Below are 19,745 nucleotides of genomic sequence, written 5' to 3' on the forward strand. Positions count from 1 at the left end.
GTGCTCAGGAAAATCCACCTCATCTCTGTTAGGAAATGAAACTCAGATAGTTCCTCATCATTTAAAGCCTCTCAAAGCATTTTTAACTTCCCATTTTTTTCATGGAAAGGGTGTCCAGCCTTGGCAGTGGTGGAATCCCCATCCCTGGAGGGGTTTAGAAGCCATGTGGATGTGGCACTTGGGGACATTGATCGGTGCTGGGGGAATGGCTGGACTTGGTAACCTTGGAGAGCTTCTGAGCAATGAGTAGCAACCCTTTCCATGAAGAAACTTTCCCAGATATCCAATCTAAAGCTCCCCTGGCCCAGCCTGAGGCCGTTCCCTCTGCTCCTGTCCCTGTTCCCTGGAGCAGAGCCCGACCCCCCCTGGCTGTGCCCTCCTGGCAGGAGCTGTGCAGAGCCACAAGGGCCCCCCTGAGCCTCCTTTGCTCCAGGCTGAGCCCTTTCCCAGCTCCCTCAGCCTCTCCTGGGGCTCCAGACCCTTCCCCAGCCCCCAAAACCACCCCCAGCACTGGAGGTGCCCCCAGACAGGCACTGCCCTGGTCCTGGCTGCCACCCAAATTCCTGATTTACAGCTGGGAGCTCTTTCCAAACCCAGCTGCACAGCAGGGGAAAACTCCTGGATTTCAATCCAAAATCCACGCCCCAGAAGCTGCTGCTTTATGTGCACACCTGGAAGATGCAAAGCAGGCTGGATTTACATAAACTGTCCATAAAAACCAAATCAAGCACAAAACCTCCCCTCGAAATGCAAAAGTGATGTAAAACAGAGACACAAAATCAGCGGCAGGCTCAGCTTAACCAGCAAAAATGTGATTCATGCTCAGCCCCTCAGGGAAAGCAGGGTAAGGTGGGATTGCCCTCTCCATGGCAGCCAGATTTGAGATCCACGGATCCTGAAGCTGCATCCTCGTTTCTGTGAGCACAAGGAGGAAGGTTTAGCACCTCCCTGTATTTGTAAATCTGTAAATATTAATTTATGCTCACACACAGCTGCTGAAAACAGAGACAGCAGCACAAAGCAGGTGAATCTCCTTCTAGTTCAAATTTTACCCAATTAAAAGCTCAAGGAAGGCGGTCTAAACTTAAAATAGCAGCTAAAAAATACCCCATAAAACCTTAAATTTTTCTATTTTAATTTGAACACAAATAACTCACCTTTCTGCCAGTTTAAAAATTTTAAATGAAAACCACTTAAAGTTTAAAAATTCCAGTTTAGGAACCTGTGAGTTTATTAAAGGAGTCAAAGCCAGGCAGTGGATGGAGACTGTTTATTGGTTCTTTCCATCACATCTGAGTTACAGGTGTAAAAGTCACACAAACTGCAGGTATAAACATGTAAAACAATACAAAAATAAATGGAAAGGTAATTTTATATTTACTGAATCAAGTTGTGTAATAAATACGAGAGGCAAAAAGCTTCAATCACACCATTCAGCTGAACTGAAGTTACAGTAGTGTTTGTAAATAACACGTTTTTCACTTAGACTTGCAAATATTAAAGCATTGAGAACTAGTATAAAAGTGAATTTTGGCACATTGTAAAGTGAGAAGTGTTACACCAGGATCTGGCTGTTGGGTAAAAATGAAGCAATTTCTCACGAGCTTTCTGAGGTACATTTTTAACAACCTAAGATTAGATCAACCTTGTGGTTCTACCAACTCACAGTTCACAATTCACTATACTAGTCACAATTTTTTTTTCCCTTTTCAAGAATACCAAAGTATTCCAGAGCTTAAATCTGTGCAAATTCAGACAAGTTTCAATTAAAAAATAACAATAATTTAAAAAAAAAAAATTCAACTTATTAGAGAACCCTCACATGCAACTCAACTTCTCCCTGCAATCCAGTGTGTTAATTGCAAAGTGTAAAACTGGATTAATCCCAAATTGCACAGCTTCAAATTCAAATACTCCCAGATTGCAGAGCAGCTCAAGTTGCAAAGGTTCCCCTGCTAAGTTTGTCACATTTGAATCCTATAACTTCAGTAACTTCTGATCACACTCATTCTCGGTGAGGAGAAAGAAAAAAACACCACCACAAGCTGCTAACAAAGGTCAGCAAAGCGTGGAAACCCCTTGAGGACTCTTCAGCACTTCCCAAGCTCAGGAATGCCTGGACACAAATTTTTCCAAGTACAATAAAAAGAGAAAAGGAAAGGTGTAATGGCACTTTTGCTGTATCCAAACATCAGTGGGTTAGAAATGGTGCTTTTTTTTTTTAAATTCTACAGTAGAAAAAATTGTTCAAACCTCGAGCTTCATCCTCACCTCGACTTCCAAGGAGTGAGGACACCAAATCCCCTGGGCTGGGGATTCCATACAGTACAAACAGCTCTGACCAGAGTACAAAAGTTACACTCTTCTTAAAAAATAAAAATTAAAAAAAAAAATTCAAAAAGCACTGCTGATTGTTAGAATTGACTCCCAAAAAATCAGCAACTGCTCTTCAACAGCAGCAGCAGCATCAGGCATTTCAGTCCTCAAAGAGTTTTCTTTTGAACAGTTTAACCATTTGTGCTAATATTTGTCACTAGGTTAAATTTTTTTTTAAGTCCTTTCACCAAAACCGTTATTTTCCTTTAAAAAAAAGAAAGGGGTGGTGCAACCCCTGACATCCATTTATTTGGGGAATAAATGGTGTCATCTGCAAGGCACTACTACATTTAAAGGATACCATTGTCACAGTTTCACTATTTCGGTATTTTTATTTTTTTTATTTTGTTCTGGTTGAAAGTCACAGTTTAAAAATAAAGGAGATAAAAATTGAGGTAATCAATTTCTTTCAATACCAAAATACATGAATTGAGCCAGTACCAGTCTGGTGAAAGGTCTTTGTAATACACAGCTATGACCATAGAGCACATGCAGCACAGCACAGGAGGGTTCTAGGCCTTTGTTCCGAGCTCTTCTGCTCCAGTTTTTAAGGAACACCTCAATTTGCACACTCACAACCCAATTATTTCCTTTTTTTTTTTTTTTTTTTGTTCACAGGGCTTGGAATTCCAGCTGGACCAAGCCCCATCCACATTGATTTGAGAGCTGCACAAATTGGAGTTCTTAAAAAGAGTTCAGCAGAGCAATAATCAGCTACAGCATCTTCATCTATTTTCAATCAATTGCACTTAAATCTACTCTCTATCCACTCAGGAGTTGAGACAAAGCCTCCAGCACGTGCCTGCTGTCCCAACCACTGGAATTTCTTCCCACATCACATCCCACTACTCTAAAAATATGGCTTTGCAGGTGAGAGAACTGGGACTGGAACAGCTGGGTTTACACTGAGTTCATTGGCAAAACAATTCCAACTGGAGCTCCATTTCCTAATGCCCCTTTTTATTGCAGCCCCACCACCAGAATTTTGGGATTCCTAAAAATTCTGGGCTGTGAAATCATTTCATGCAACCAACTGGATTTAGTTGTAAACCCCTGGCAGCCCTCCCAAACCCACTGCTAGCTACCTTTGCTCTACAGGCACTACAGGATATTAAGACTAAAATTTAGCCATGCATAGATAAAACTCACGAGCTTTATCAGGATGCTCCACACTTGTGATCCAGGGAATACCCCAGGAAAGCCTAAAAACACAAACTAATTGCTGGCTTTTACTGGCCTCTAACAGGATACAAGTAGTTTTTATATAAAGTCTCGTGGTGTGCAAAAAAAAAAATAAAAATAAAATACTAAAGTCTTCAATTCAGACAGCTTTTTAAATCTAGGAGGAAAGCAAGGAATGAAACCTTATCAATATTTCTATCCCAGCTTGCAGCACCTGGAATTCCACCTCTGCACTGTGCAACACTCACAGGACAGGCACCCAGCAATGAAGACCAAAACCACCTAAAATGTGCTTCACATTACTGAAATTTCACTTATTTCATATTCCAAAGGTAAAAAATACATCTCTTAGCAAAGCATAAACTCTAATTTAGCCTCAAATTTGATGACAGGGGTTCAATCTCATTTTCCTGCCTTGGGATGAGGCTGTGCAGATACATTTGAAATATTTTAAGTGTCCTGCAAGAGATTTTTCATTCCATTTCTTGCTGTATCACAAACATCTGGTCAGAAAGAAAAGCTGCAGTTGCAGTAAAAGACTGAGCTGTCCCTAAGGCAAAAGAATATGAAAATAAAAAAATTCCTGCTAGGCTGCTCTCACCTAAATTCTGAACACATGCATGCTACAATAATCTGCTTATTCAAATAAACTCCAATAATTACCTGTAAGTAGCTGCTAAGGTACTTTAGAATCCTTCAGGCAGGGATTTATAAAGCCTCCTTTAAAATGATACTGAATTAAGTCAGGACAGGCTGCCAGCATTCCTGTTCTATCATTTAGGAACTATAAAAATTCTGTTGCAAGTACTTAAAAAGCTGATTTCCCACCAGCACAGGGAAATGTTACAGTGTGCAAACTCTTCTGGAAGCTCCACAAACAAGTTCCTGCCTCTTTCAAGTAGCATCCTTTGCTATTTTTTACCTTTGGAAATCATTTATCTTCACGAAAAGGAATTCCTCAGCTGAAGAATCTCCCCCTTGCCTGGCCTTGCCTCATTTTTAGGACTGCAATAGGAATCCTCCAGGGATAATCTAAGCAAGGTGCACATTGCAGCCAGCCAGGAAATATTTTCCAGAATCCCAATGAGAGCACTGGGAAGAAATTAAGATTTCTCCACTGATTTCACCCTGAAATGTGTAACTAGCTTTTCTTTAAAGTCAGAATTTCGAGTGCAGACTCAAACTGTGCTGAGGTTTGAGATGGGCTGAGCCCTGGCAAAGCTGGGGGTGGGAGTGTTCCCTCATCCCTCTCTTTGGGGACACCCTGGCAGCTCTGGGATTAGGGACTTTTTGGAGTTGTTCCCACTGTTTCCACAATTTTCCCTTTGGGATTGCCCTGACAGCTCTGGGATTAGGGACTCTGAAAAGTGTTCCCCCATTTCTCACTCTGGGAACACAACAGCAGCTGTGGGATCAGGGACCCAGTTCTGAGTTTTCCCCATTGTTCCCCCATTTCTCACTCTGGGAACATCAGACAGCTCTAGGATTAGGGACTCAGTTCTGAGTTTTCCCCACTGTTCCCCCATTTCTCGCTTTGGGAACACCCTGGCAGCTCTGGGATTAGGGACTCAGTTCTGAGTTTTTCTCAATGTTCCCCCATTTTTCTCTTTGGGAACACCCTGGCAGCTCTGGGATTAGGGACTTTTGAGTTGTTCCCACTGTTTCCACAGTTTTCCCTTTGGGATTGCCCTGACAACTCTGGGATTAGGGACTCTGGAAAGTGTTCCCCCATTTCTCACTCTGGGAACACAACAGCAGCTGTGGGATCAGGGACCCAGTTCTGAGTTTTCCCCACTGCTCCCCCACTTCTCGCTTTGGGAACATCCCAACAACTGTTAATTAGGGACTCTTCTGAGTTTTTCCCATTGTTCCCCCATCTGTCACTTTGGGACATCCTAACAACTGTGGGATTAGGTGCTCATCCAAGCTTTTCCCATTCTCCCATTTCTCACTTTGGGAACACACCAACAGCTCTGGGATTAGGGACTTTTCTGAGTTGTTCCCACTGTTTCCATATTTTTCACTTTGGGAATGCCCAAGCAGCTCTGGGATTAGGGACTCAGTTCTGAGTTTTTCCCAATGTTCCCCCATTTCTCGCTTTGGGAACATCCCAACAGCTGCAGATTCAGGGATTCCAAGTTTTGAATCATTCTCCCATTTCCTGCTTTGGGAACACACCAGCAGCTCTGGGATCAGGGGCTCTTCAGAGTTATCCCCACTGTTATTCCCCCATTTCTCACTTTGGGAACACACCAAGAGCTCTGGGATTAGGGACTCTTCTGAGTTTTTCCCATTGTTCCCCCATCTGTCACTTTGGGAACATCCTAACAACTGTGGGATTAGGTGCTCATCCAAGCTTTTCCCATTCCCCCATTTCTCACTCTGGAATGCTCTGACAGCTCTGGGATTAGGGACCCAGTTCTGAGTTTTCCCAATGTTCCCCCATTTCTCGCTTTGGGAACATCCCAAGAGCTGCAGATTCAGGGATTCTAAGTTTTTGAACCATTCTGCCATTTCTTGCTTTGGGAACACACCAAGAGCTGTGGGATTAGGGACTCTGAGAAACTGCTCCCCCATTTCTAGTTTTGGGAAACCCCCCAATAACTGCTGATTAGGGACTCAGTTCTGAGTTTTTCCCACTATTCCTCCATTTCTCACTTTGGGAACACAACAACAGCTGTGGGATTAGGGACCCAATTCTGAATTTTTCCCATTGTTCCCCCATTTCTCGCTTTGGGAACACACCAACAGCTGTAGGATTAGGTGCCCATCTGAGCTTTTCCCATTCCCCCATTTCTCACTCTGGGAACTCTCTGACAGCTCTGGGATCAGGGACTCCATTCTGAGTTCTTCCCATTGTTCCCCCACTTCTCGCTTTGGGAACATCCCAACAGCTGCAGATTCAGGGATTCTAAGTTTTGAACCACTCTCCCATTTCTTGCTTTAGGAACACACCAACAGCTCTGGAATTAGGGACTCAGTTCTGAATTTTTCCCATTGCTCCCCTATTTCTCGCTTTAGGAACATCCCAGCAGCTGTGGGATTAGATGCTCATCTGAGCTTTTCTCTCTGTTCCCCCATTTCTCACTTTGGCAATACATCAACAACTGTGGGATTAGGGACTCTGAGAAAGTGTTCTCCCATTTCTCACTTTGGGAACACCCTGGCAGCTCTGGAATTAGGGACTCAATTCTGAGTTTTCCCCACTGTTCCCCCATTTCTCACTTTGGGAACACCCCAACAGCTGTGGGATTAGGGACCCAATTCCGAGTTTTCCCAATGTTCCCCCATTTCTCGCTTTGGGAACATCCCAACAGCTGCAGATTCAGGGATTCCAAGTTTTGAATCATTCTCCCATTTCCTGCTTTGGGAACACACCAGCAGCTCTGGGATCAGGGGCTCTTCAGAGTTATCCCCACTGTTATTCCCCATTTCTCACTTTGGGAACACACCAAGAGCTCTGGGATTAGGGACTCAATTCTGAGTTTTCCCCACTGTTCCCCCATTTCTCGCTTTGGGAACATCCCAACAGCTGCAGATTCAGGGATTCTAAATTTTTGAACCATTCTCCCATTTCTCGTTTTGGGAACACACCAAGAACTGTGGGATTAGGGGACTCAATTCTGAATTTTTCCTGTTGTTCCCCCATTTCTCACTTTGGGAACACCCTGGCAGCTCTGGAATTAGGGACTCTTCTGAGTCATTCCCACTGTTCCCCCATTTCTCACTTAGGGAACACTCCAACAGCTGTTGATTAGGGACTCAGTTCTGAGTTTTTCCCACTGTTCCCCCATTTCTCGCTTTGGGAACACACCAAGAGCTGTGGGATTAGGGACTCTGTTCTGAGTTTTCCCCACTGTTCCCCCATTTCTCACTTTGGGAACACACCAGCAGCTGTGGGATTAGGGACTCCAAGAAAGTGTTCCCCCATTTCTCGCTTTGGGAACACACCAAGAGCTGTGGGATTAGGGACTTTTCTGAGTTGTTCCCCTTGTTCCCCCATTTCTCGCTTTGGGAACATCCCAACAGCAGCTGTGGCATTAGGGACTCTCTTACTTTTTTAAATTATTCCCCCATTTTTTGCTTCAGGAACACCCAAAGAGTTCTGGGATTGGGGACTCTTCCGAGTCTGTTCCCCCACTTGTTGCTCTGGGAACCCCAATCCCACATCCTGAGCTCCCCCCTGACCATCGATGCTCCTGTGCAACGATTTCCAAGGGACACCCAGGAATTGTTTGATATCTGCACCATGGCCCAATTCCACAATTACATTCTGACCTTTTTTAGGAAATAAATCCAGTTTTGCTTCTTTTCTCCTCCTTCTTCTTCTTTCTTCCCACGTTTCCACCACAAGCCAGAGATTCCAGGTGATGCTTTGGACAGTCTGGAATTAAGGTGAAGTGGAAGCAATCCTGACAGTACAAACAGCTAAGCAGTTACCATGTTAAATGCCAACCTTAGGGGAACAATCCCTTTGTTTGGGAAGGAGTGCTGAAAACAGACATTTCACTCGATTTCTTGTGAGCCAGAAGGACAAAACAGCATTTTTGGTTCCTGACACAAGGACAGGAACACTCAGGATCCACGTGCTTAAATCTTCTGCTCAAAGAGGTCGTGGTACTCCTGCTCCTCCAGCTCCCTGTTGTACTTCTCAATTTCCCTGTTGGCTTCTTCCAAGTAATCATTCATGAACTGGTCCATTACTGGTTGGGAAAGGTGAAGGAAGAACATTTGTGCAAATGGAATTCAGTAGAAAAGAACATCCAGGTTTGAAGGAAGTGCCAGTTCTGGGACACTCAGTGAAAGCAGAATTTCAATATATTACTTTCTGGAAGTTCTAGAGAAGTTCTCTAGAACTTCTAGCTCTAGAAGTCAGAGCTACCCCAACTCAGGGAATAAAGGAACTGCACAAGGGATATTTCCCAGCCAGGAGGAAGATCTAAGAACAGCAAAACCATAGCAGGGTTAAATGAGATGTTAGGAAGAAATTCCTCCCTGGGAGGGTGGTGAGGCCTTGGCACACGTTGCCCAGAGAGGTTTTGGACTCCCCATCCCTGGAAGGTGCTGGGATGAGATCAGCTTCAAGGTCTCTTCCAACCCAAACCATTCTGGGACTCTGTGAACACATTTCCAGCTGTTTAAAAGTTTAAAACTCTGCCCAAAACTCAAATCCCCCAAAAAGGCTTAACCAGGCCTGCAGCTTTCCCTGCCAAACACCAAGGGGGAGGTGGAGTGAAGAATCCTGGAATGGTTTGGGATGGAAGGAGCTTAAATTCCATCTCATCCCACCCCCTGCCATGGACAGACACTTCCCACTATCCCAGGGTGCTCCAAGCCCCATCCAACCTGGCCTTGGACACTTCCAGGGATGGAGCATCAAGAATTTTCCAGTGAAGTCCAAGTTTGCTGTTGGGTTTGGTGTCCTGCAGACAGAAATCTGCTTAAAATTTTCAAGTTGTCCCACAGGGCACAGAAAATAACTCTGCTCTTATTCCAAAGCAGCACCACCTGGATTTTTACCAAGTTTGGAGAAATTACTGTGAAAAGTAAACTGGGAATAAAAAACCAATTTGGAAGTTGGTGACCAAAGACAAAAGCAAAAGGAAGTTATGAAAATGAGAGAATCACAGAATCATTTAGGCTGGAAAAGCCCTCTGAGATGGCCAAGGGCAGCTGTTAACCCAGCACTGCCATGGCCACCACTGAGCCAGGGCCCCAGGTGGTGACCAAGGACAAGAGGAACCTTGGCAAGGAATTCCAGGGTAAAACTAAGGACAAAAATATGATTGTTTTCACTGGAGTGTGTGCACACATGAAATTACATTCATTTGAAGTTTTATCAGTCGTGCCCAGGCATTCAGCGCTATTACAGCACTATTTGGTTTGAAAAAAAATTTTGACAAGCTGTGGTCCATAAATTATTCCCTGCATGAGCTCATGGGCAGTTTGGGGTTTGTTTTGTTGCTTCTATTCTGTTTCTGAGATCTTATCTCTCAAGAAAGGCTTTAAAACTAAGCTTTAGCTGGCAAGGAACTGGTTCTTTACCATATCTGCTTTGGCACTTAGCATTTCAGAGCTGCACAGTTCATTGCCTACCTAAAACCTTCCCCAAAATCCCCCATTTTAAAGGATACATGGATGATAATCCATTTTGTCACCAAAAAAATTCACGAATTGAGTCCCATTGTAAAAATAACCAGCTGGGAGTGGATCCAAGTGGCGTTTCACCTGCAGCAGGAAAAGAATTTAAATTAAACACCTGTAGAAACTCAAATATTAAACACCTATTAGAAACTCAAATAGATAAAAGAAAACGGAAGGGCCATTACAGCAACCAAAGATGGCCAATTTTACATCTTCTCCTACTTTCCTGAGTGAATGTGGAGCTCTGAGATCAGATTTATGTCTCAAATCCCTCCTGGACAGTTCCAAAAGTGCTGTAATAATTTAGTGCTCAGCACACTTGTTGTGGCAGGTGCTCTGTCATCCAGATGGAGATTTAAGGGAAATCAGCCAAAAGAAGGGTTTGTAAATTATTGCTTCTACTCACGTGGATGTTTTTGATTTCCTGAAGGGTTAACATTCCTCTGGTTTTCAGGGCTTTCCTCTGAGGTTTCTGTATGAAGAAGGAGATTCCAGTTATGTGACTACAGTGATAATGTGATACCACAGCTGAGTTGGTTAAAAAATAAATTAAAAACAAAAAAAAAAAAAAGCCAAACCACCACATAGAAACATGTATTTTAAAAAATTAATTTCTAAAATTATGAAGTTCCATGAAGGTACTCACAACTATGCTCTGAAAACAAAAGTAAAAATTCACTGATCTTACAGAAAACACTCAGAAATTTAAAATTCTGTAACTATTTTAAACAAGACAATTTAAATACAGCTTTACTGTAAGAAAGCTGGCACAAGAACAGAAATCAACTTAGTTTTGAGCCTGAGAAATTCTGTAATCCCTTTCTTCCTTGCAGCATGTGGTAACTCTTAGAGCTATCTGAAACCCTCAATTAGCCATGACTGTATAAAAAGTGTTTATAGTCCTGAATTGCTCAAAGAGGAAACACTTCACACTTGAGATAAGCATTTAAGTTCCAAGTTTTCATAAAATTTAAGTAGTATTTCACCAAGAGCTTTCTTACATGGCAAAGCATTTGTCTCCATATATTACCCCTGTGGTAAGCACAGAGCATGAGATAATCAGCACAGAAAATGGATTAATTCCCTGAATTAACACAGGGGAACAGAAGATGAGAACCTGAGCATCTCAGAAATTCAAAAACCTCAGAAATCTTGGAACTTTAGCAACTGCTCCAGCCACAATCTGCAGAAAACCCTTTTCCCTTCCTACACAAATTTTTGGAGGAGACATTGTGCAAATCTTATTCCATATAGACTTAAAAATAATTTTAACTTAAAAATGTTCCAAAAAGTTGCCCAGAGAAGCTGTGGCTGTCCCTGGATCCCTGGAAGTGTCCAAGGCCAGGCTGGACAGGGTTTGGAACAATTTGGGATGGTGGAAGGTGTCCCTGCCCGTGGCAGTGGGGTGGAACTGGATGGGATTTAAGGCCCCTTCCAACCCAAACCATTGCAGGATTTTATGGATCTGTGATTCTGTCAATCAGCTGTGGCAGTTTCCCTGTGCAAACTCTGCCTTCTGAGCTCCCTACAACAGCCACATTCCCTGTTCCTCACTCCTCATTGCATGGATACATCAGCCATGCAGAAATACACTAATTAAAGATGACAAAGTGAACAGGACTCTACCCTCCATTTCAGTGGATTACTTCCAAGGAGGTTTAATTTAGTGAATCAAAACAAATTTTCAGTTTTGCCAGCATTCAGGTACTGGAAGAAGATTTATTTCACAGCACACTTCAGCCCTTGGCAATCACAGCTCAGCTAAATCACCCTGTGTTTATCCTGGACATAATCCATTTGCTCAAGCATTCAAGAGCAAATCAATCCATGAATAAACTGTAGCAAGCACTAAAACAATACAGAGATTACAACACACATTTGTAAACTCTTAGTCCCCTTCCTGAAATCCATTTGCACCCTAGAATGTCAATACCTTGGTAGAAGGGAAAAAAAAAAAAAGAGATTAATTAAGAAACCCAAATGTTTCACTGAGCCACTCAGATTTTTCCTTTGGGTGTTAAGAAATGCCAAGCACTGAACAAAAGGAAACCTGCCCACAAACCTGTTTTGCAGTTTCTCTGAGCCAATCTTTGATATCCTCTTCCTTCAGGGAGCAGCCAATGAACACAAGGAAATATTCCTGTTGACTGCTGCAGTCTCTGGGATCATTTCTGGAATCAGGAGGAGTTGGCCCCTCTGGAACAGGCACCAGGCTGAGGGAATTTGCTGCTGTGTTGTGACACACTTCAATGACTTTATCAGCATCTAACAAGGAGAAGACAGAAGGAAAGGTCTGATAATTGCTAATCTAATCTAACATCAGCACTGGTGCAGACAGAATCCAGGACAGAAATACTTTTTTAAACACCCATAAGGTGCAGAGTGATCACAACACCTCAGAGTAATTTGCCCTTACCTGAAAACTTCACTTTGCCCATGATGTGATAAATGTTTCCAGAAAAAGGACTTGGCTTGAGCAACGACTTAATTGCTGTTTGAAACAGAAGAGAAACAGATTGTCTCAACTTATCTTTCTTCTCCTTGGTGGAGCTTCAGGTAAAACCTGTGCAACTGATCCCTAACCCACATCCCAATGCTTCCAAAGGAAAAGCTGCCATGTGCCTTGGAGTCTCACTATATAACATCTATTTTCTCATTCTTTGCCATGAGTTTGGGAAATAAGGTGTGTTTGGCATAAGGAACTCTCACAGTGTGTGTGGGAGGTAAAATCCTCTTTAGCCCTACTTGGCTAAGGAGAGGAGATGTTTGATAATGTATCTACTCTAGAGCTGAGTCTGTTTTCTAGGAGCTACAAAGAATTATTTGGCATAAAAAGTAGAAGCTGATGGTCACTTATAAAACTGTATTTCAACACTCCCAAATACAATGAGACATAAAATAAAAAAGCAAACACAGGAAGTTGTCTCAGTCCTAGAAACCAAAAATTCAATTAGATTTTCATCTGAACAAAAATCATGGGACAATTTTCCAGAGCTGACACTAAGGAACAGAATTTACTGTACTTTTAGGAAGGAAAGCTGAGTTTTCAATTAAAAATTAACTTCAGCAGTGATTAAATAACTGTGTTACGTCAGTGCCTTCCTTCCCCTCTATCCCTCAGCATCCCAAACTTGGATTTCAATCAAGTCAGGCAAAGTTCATTGGTACCTTTGCATTTGGTGACAAATCTTGTTTTCTCCAGAGGGCGGCTGAACCACACACAGATCTGAACCATGGGAGGGAACACGGGCCCAGCCCCGTATCTGCCCTCATACCTGCACACAAAAACAACAAACACCTTCAACACACAGAAATCACAGCAGCTTCTGCTTCTCATCCAGCAAAAAACAAAAAAAAAAAAAAAATCTGTTCTTTCACCACAGATGAGCCTTGCTCAGAGAGGAAGGAAAACACAGAGATTTCTTCTCTGTGAAAATTAGGTTGGTCAAAGCACTCAGGACTCCTTTTCATGGAGTCTTGAAATGGTTTGAGTCAGAATGGACCTTAAAAATCATCTCATTCCCAGCCCTGCCATGGGCAGGGACACCTTCCACAAACCCAGCATGCTCCAAGCCCTGTGGTTCCAACCTGGCCTTGGACAATTCCAGGGATCCAGGAGCAGCCACAGCTGCTCTGGGCACCCTCACAGGGAAGAATTTTCCCTAACATCTTATCTAAATCTCTCTTCTTTTAGCTTAAAACATTTCTCTATGTCCTGTCACCATCTACCCATGTCAAAACTCATTCTACTTCTTTTTTATGAGCCCTCTTTAGGTACTGCAAGGCTGCAAAAAGATCTTCCTGGATGCTTCTGATGCTCTTCCTGCTGCTCTCCTTCTCTTTCACACTACCCAGATCCAATTTTTGCATACTGTCATCAAACAGATTAACAGCTGCCCAAAAGTTTGAAATATTTTCTTTTCCTGCTCTCTCTCTTTGGCTCCATGCAATCCACAAGCAGCTCTGATGATATTAATTCAACATCCTCACCCCAAGCCTTGTGCTTCACTCCAGTAGCTTTACTTGGCTACTTGCATCCAATTCAGAACCAAATTTATTAATAAAGAGATACAGAGGACAGCAAGGTATGATAAATAAATGTTTCCAGCATAGAGCCTGGTCAGCCAGGAGTTATGATTGCTGAGAGCTGCACATTTCTGCCAAAAAGGTGCAGCAGAAAGAATTGCAACAAGATGTGTGAAGAGCCCTGAGCCAGGAGAAATCTCCTTCAGTGCTCAGTGGAAATTTGGTGCCACGTGGGTTTGTGGCTGAGCTGTGCCAGGGCTGTCACTGAGGTTCCTGGTTTTTGTGAATAATTGCTCTGCTAATGGCCAGACTGACAGAGCAAGTTCATTCCAGTAATGCTGAATAGCTGTCAGGATGAAATTACTCCAGTCATTATTGACCTCACCCATCCCAATCCTTCCCAGTTTATTCCCAAAGGGTTCTTGCCTATTCTTCTGGAAAGCAACAGTAATCTTGCCATTGATTTAAATGGTGGCCAAAAAGGAGCTTTCTCCCCCCCATAAAAGGGCAGCAATCTTGTATCCACTAAGAATAATCATCAGCTCTCTTAAAAATGATTTACAAAGCTGCTGCCTGTTCCAAATGAGTAGTCTTAGGGAAAAAAAATATATATAAATGAAGTTAGTGAAACATTTTAATCTTCTAGTTAATTAGAAAAATAGTTTTAATACTTCTCAGTCTAGATACTTGCCAGCCAGGGTACATTAAATATCGAGCTCTCATCATCTGAGGACTTGAAAAACTGCTTTCTGAGAGAATTAGTTCAATATCCTCGTTCCTGTAAAGAGATAAAAATGAAGATTTTTAATTTTCTAAGTTGAATAAAATGGCCACTATCTACGTACATAAAACATAATGTGCTAGTGACAGTAAAATTAAGAGCACTTTTCCTTTAGTATGGCAGTAACAGCAACATAAATCACACTCTGCCAACAAAACACATTTCCTAATCCCTGTATTTATATGCCCATAAACGTAAAGGGAAAATCCCTTTTGCACGAGAAGCAATTAAGAAAAAATCTGCATTTCCTTCCTATAAATCACCAGAGTAAAAACATGAGAACAGAAGTTTCTGAGTGCTGGTGGCCCATGTGCCAAAAGCAATAAATCCTGCTGGAAGTTACCTTGTTACAATCCCATTTTCTGCCAGGATGAAGGAAACTCCAGGATTTGCTGCTCTGATCAGGCTCTGCAGCTGCACCAGCAGTGGGTGCCTCTGCTCTGTGGCATGACTTGTGAAAACCACATTACTCACCAGTCCTGTGGAAGGAAATCAGGGGATATTTTACACAGTTCAGGCATGCAAACAGTGACTAATAAACCATTCAGTGATATTCCAACCATTCTTCTCTTATTTTCCTTCCCTTTCACTGCATTCTTTCATTGAAGACAAAAAGAAAATCCACTACAACAAAAAATAAAAACCAAGCAGAGAATCTTTCATCTAACAGAATCAATTTAGACTCAATCCATAGAACTAATTATTTAAAATAACAAATCCATACAAGAATCAATTTGAGCAGGACTAGTTAAATAAAAAAAAAAAAAAAGAACATTAAGGTGTGATGAATTCAATGTGCAGTAAGAGACTGAACAGCTAAAATCAGTATTTTGGACACTCAGTTGCCACAAGAGAAGGGTTTAAGGTCATTTTTTGTCTTTAAAGACTCCAAAAGGTTATTCAGACAGCAAGACTGAACCCATGAAGCATCAAAAAGATAACAGAAAAGCATCCAGTTCACTGAGTTCTAGGATCCCTGCTTTCCAATTCTACATGGTTTGACCTTCAGCCCAGTTCCTCAAAGAAATTGCAGTGTCAACACTTGGTGCCTCCCTAGGATGTCTGCATTGTCCTGAATGGGAGGGATGGAGAGGAAATGGAAAGGAAACAGCCTCAAGTTGTGCCAGGGGAGGGTTAGATGAGATATTAGGAAATATTTCTTCATGGAAAGGGCTGGACAGCCCAGGGCAGTGGTGGAGCCCCCATCCCTGGAAGCGTTCAAAGAACACTTGGATGTGGCTCTTGACAGGGGTAATGGGGAACTGGGCAGTGGTGCTGGGTTGATAATTGGATTTTATGGTCTTAGAGGTCTTTTCCAACTTAAACAATTCTGTAATTTCACAAGTAATGTTATTTCTTTGCTGAAGATGTGCAGCCCTGCTCAGACACTTTCCTATGACTCCAAGTGGAGTGGAAGGAAGAACAGAAAATCTCCAATATCCAGGAACAGCTGAGCCAGGATGCATTTCCTCTGCCTCCAACTACTCAAAGCAAAGATGAAACAACTGATCACACCAACTCCTGGTCTTTACACAAGTCTTAAACCACATTTATCCATGCAAAGGCTGCTTCACACACAAATTCCTGCACCAAATATTTCTGGAGCTGTTGAATTGCACCACACACTCCCAGTGACTGCTCTTTGCATCACTGACCCTTCCAAGGCAGAACTTCATTAACAGCACAAATCTCCATCACTGGACTTCTCTTTTAACCTTGCAAAGAAGTTTCCACTCCAATTTCAGCAACATCCATGTCTTCAATACACACTTGCTCTTGGAAGAGGGGGAAAAAGGAAGGAGAACAGCAAAGCACTCTTGGAATTTAAACCATGTGCAGGCTTGAAATGATATCCAAATCCAAATAATATCCCCAAATGAAGTTTGGGGATATTAACCATGAAATTAGGATAAAAACGTGAATAAGATCATTATACCTTGACTAAGGTAACAATTCCATCCCTGGACTTTTCCAGGCCAGGTTGGATGGGGCTTGGAGCAGCCTGGGATGGTGGAAGGTGGCAGGGGGTTGGAATGAGATGAGCTCTGAGGTCCCTTCCCAAACCCAAACCATTCTGGGATTCCTGAATCAGCCACCACCACCGTGGGGCTGTGCCACAGGGCTGCCACTGAGTCCAGGTGACAATTGGCAGCACCAAGCCCTAGAGAGGATCCATAACTGCCAAATATAAACTGGAAAAGCTCTAAGTTAAAAACAAACAACAGGGAGTGTAATCCAAAGAAAAACAAAACAACGTCCTGAGAATTGGAAGGTGCCTCCAAGGCTTCAGTAATGAACAAATTTAACCTTTTCTATTTAAACTGCCACTGCCATCTCTGTTTCTAAGAGATGCATTTTGAAGACCACCCAGTTTTGTTTAAATCTTTATTTATACACTCCTCTAAAGAAAAGAACCCTTGCAGCCTGGGGAATAGCATGTTCAATGGAAGCAGGAAAGGAACAGGAGGGATGGATTAAAAATACATATGCTGTATGAAAATAATGGCTCCTCTTTGCTCCCAAACTTACAATGGGAATATTTAACAATGGTGATGTCTTAATTTGTGTTCTATATGAAATTGTTTCACAAGGGATGCCAGGGTGCCCTTGGACTAGGAAGGTATCATCTTACAGCTCCTGTGCAAGAAAGAAAGAAAGGATAGAAAGACAAAAAAAAAAACCAAAGAAAGAAAAGAGAGACAAAAGGGAATTACAGCACACAGATGGTGGCAGGAATTTTTGGAGAAATTTAAGGAAGCATGCACAGGAGACTCCTGTTGGTCTTTGGCTTTGTCAGTTGTCCCCAATCTCCATCTGCCTCTGTCAGTCTTGAGGCTCTCCAAACAGAAATTTTGGAAAATCTCACATTGATAACGTGTCCAGAATCCTCTGTGATACAGAGAAAGGCACTAAAAGGCAAAACAAACTCACTCCCCACATGTGAAGATAGAAGGAAAAAGGACAGATCCAAAGTCTAATTAATTCCTACTAATTAATTCCTACTTGGTTTTTTTACACCCACAAAGTTCTGGTTTCAGATCTCTACAAAGCCCAGTACAACACTGTTAGAGCTCTAGATACTGAGAATTTTAGACTTCCTGTACTAACAGCCCCTAACTCCCAAGAAAACACTACATTTGACCATAAAGAAAGCTTCCAAAATTAATTAATAACACTAAAATTACAAGTGTATAGTTTAGTTCAAAGCATATAAGATCACAAAGTAAAGAACTTAAGAGTTTGGGGTTTTAAAATATAGTAATATATATAAAACAAATAAAAGTTTTAGAACAAAAGCTTCTTCTTCACCTTCCTCTTCATAAGTTTGAGTAGGATTTTGTAATTAGACGGAAAAGTCTGCATTGTGGATTTCAAGTAATTAATTATTATGTTAAAAGTAGCTTATAATATCACAAAGTAAAAAACTTTTAGAGTTTAGGAGTTTAAAATACAGTAATATATACAGAAAACAAAAGTTTTAGAACAAAAGCTTCTTCTTCACCTTCTTCTTCATAAGTTTGAGTAGGATTTTGCAATTAGACAGAAAAGTCTGCATTGTGGATTTCAAGTAATTAATTATTATGTTAAAAGTAAAAACAATTTAAGTATCATTTCTTAATTAGCTAGTTTAACCTTAAAAAACCTTATAACAAAAAATAGTTGCCTTATTAGTAAGATACTAAATACAAAACTCCCTACCTATAAAACTGTAATATAAATTTAAAAACTAAACATTTAAATCTAAACACAAAATATCGTCTCAATCATCAATCCCACCTTCAACAAAAAAAATAAATCCAAAAACCAACAAACCACAGTCTTGGTACCTTCTCCATCAATCTCTGCTCTGTGTGTGCCTGGCCAGGGCACTCCCTGTCACTCCTGTACCTTCAATCCCAACTTCAACAAAACAAAAATAAATCCAAAACCCAACACAACACAGTCCTGACCCATTGGTAACACAGCAAAACAAACAATATTGGGGTGCACAACATTCCAAAAATATGAATTAATATCTCTGTGTGAATGTCTCATTAAATCTTGCTGTTAATGCACCAGAAATGAATTCCCAGGTGTGTGAAACCATAATGAATTCCCTCTCAGTTTTTCCCAGAGAAGCTGTGGCTGCCCCTGGATCCCTGGAAGCATCCAAGGAGAGGCTGGACAGGGCTTGGAGAACCCTGGGACACTGGAATTTGTCCCTGCCATGGCAGGGGGTGGCACTAAATGCTTTTTAAGGTCGCTTCAACCCAAACCAGTCTGTGATTCTATGAATTATGCAGATGTAAATTCTCTATTGCACACATGGCACAATTCTGCCTCTGTCTGGAAAGTTTAAGTGGGCCTCATCTCACTTCAAAGCATACTTTTCCTCCTGAACCTTTTACACAAAAATTACCCCTATTTTTGTGAAACTATTTCTTTCCACAAAGGGACCTCTCAGCCATCTGATGTCACATTCTGTATCACAGACCTGGATGACAACACTTGGCAATGTGCAGAAATTATTCCCTGCCACAAGAACATTCCTCCAACCTCCAGTATTTGTAATTCTTGCAGTATTTTGACTGCAAGAAAATCAGCTACTCTTGTCCTGGGCATTTTGCAGTTTCTCTTCAACAATGACCAATTGTCACCCAATCCAGTCTGCACAAATTCACTTGAAGAAAAACAAAACTTTGAGTGTTTTATTTATTCTTTCATAAAACAATTTGCACCTTTAAGCTCTCTGTAGTTATTAATAATTCTTAATATTCTTAACATTCTCCTGCTCTCTTCAATTTAACCAGTTGCTGTACACATGATCATTTTCCAATTTGGAGTACCAACACTTTTCTCCAAATAAAATATTGATTTATATAACAGCACCCACTTTCTGTCCAGCTTATTCACAACTTCATTCTTTAAGGTTCTCTTCACACAAGAAAAGAGGTGGCAGCACTCTGGCAGCCAAGCAGAGCAATCAGAATTTAAGCAGCCACCAGAAGAGCACAGAATCCTACTCTGATTTTCCAACAACTCCATTTAAATATGAAGACAAAATAAACCCAAAAATAAACCCAACCTGGCCTTGAACACTTGGGGCAGGGATTTGAGGGCAGGTGAGCAAGGATCATTTCCCATTCATGCCAAATCCTGCTTTAATTCCCAAGTCTGGCAAGGAGGACAGTGCAGCCAGGACAGAAAACTGAACACCCTGCAAGGAGCCTCCAGGCCACACCCAGAGGAGGATTTG

General features: G+C 41.8%; 1 protein-coding gene across 1 annotated transcript in view; it reads right to left on the reverse strand.

The window, feature by feature from the left end:
• Window positions 1–1,255: 1,255 nt before the first annotated feature.
• DNAAF9 (dynein axonemal assembly factor 9) overlaps window positions 1,256–19,745 on the reverse strand; it is a 77,527-nt gene continuing 59,037 nt past the window's right edge. Inside the window, exons 30-37 of the mRNA XM_036382502.1 lie at window positions 14,853–14,988; window positions 14,420–14,506; window positions 12,871–12,977; window positions 12,119–12,193; window positions 11,765–11,967; window positions 10,109–10,174; window positions 9,693–9,786; window positions 1,256–8,261 (exon numbers count right to left, since the gene is read on the reverse strand). Of these exons, the coding sequence (XP_036238395.1) occupies window positions 8,149–8,261; window positions 9,693–9,786; window positions 10,109–10,174; window positions 11,765–11,967; window positions 12,119–12,193; window positions 12,871–12,977; window positions 14,420–14,506; window positions 14,853–14,988 (881 nt within the window). The 3' untranslated portion in view covers window positions 1,256–8,148. The remainder of the gene's footprint in view (window positions 8,262–9,692; window positions 9,787–10,108; window positions 10,175–11,764; window positions 11,968–12,118; window positions 12,194–12,870; window positions 12,978–14,419; window positions 14,507–14,852; window positions 14,989–19,745) is intronic.

The sequence above is a fragment of the Molothrus ater genome, chromosome 4 (assembly GCF_012460135.2).
Source record: "Molothrus ater isolate BHLD 08-10-18 breed brown headed cowbird chromosome 4, BPBGC_Mater_1.1, whole genome shotgun sequence".
Taxonomy (NCBI): Eukaryota; Metazoa; Chordata; class Aves; order Passeriformes; family Icteridae; genus Molothrus; species Molothrus ater.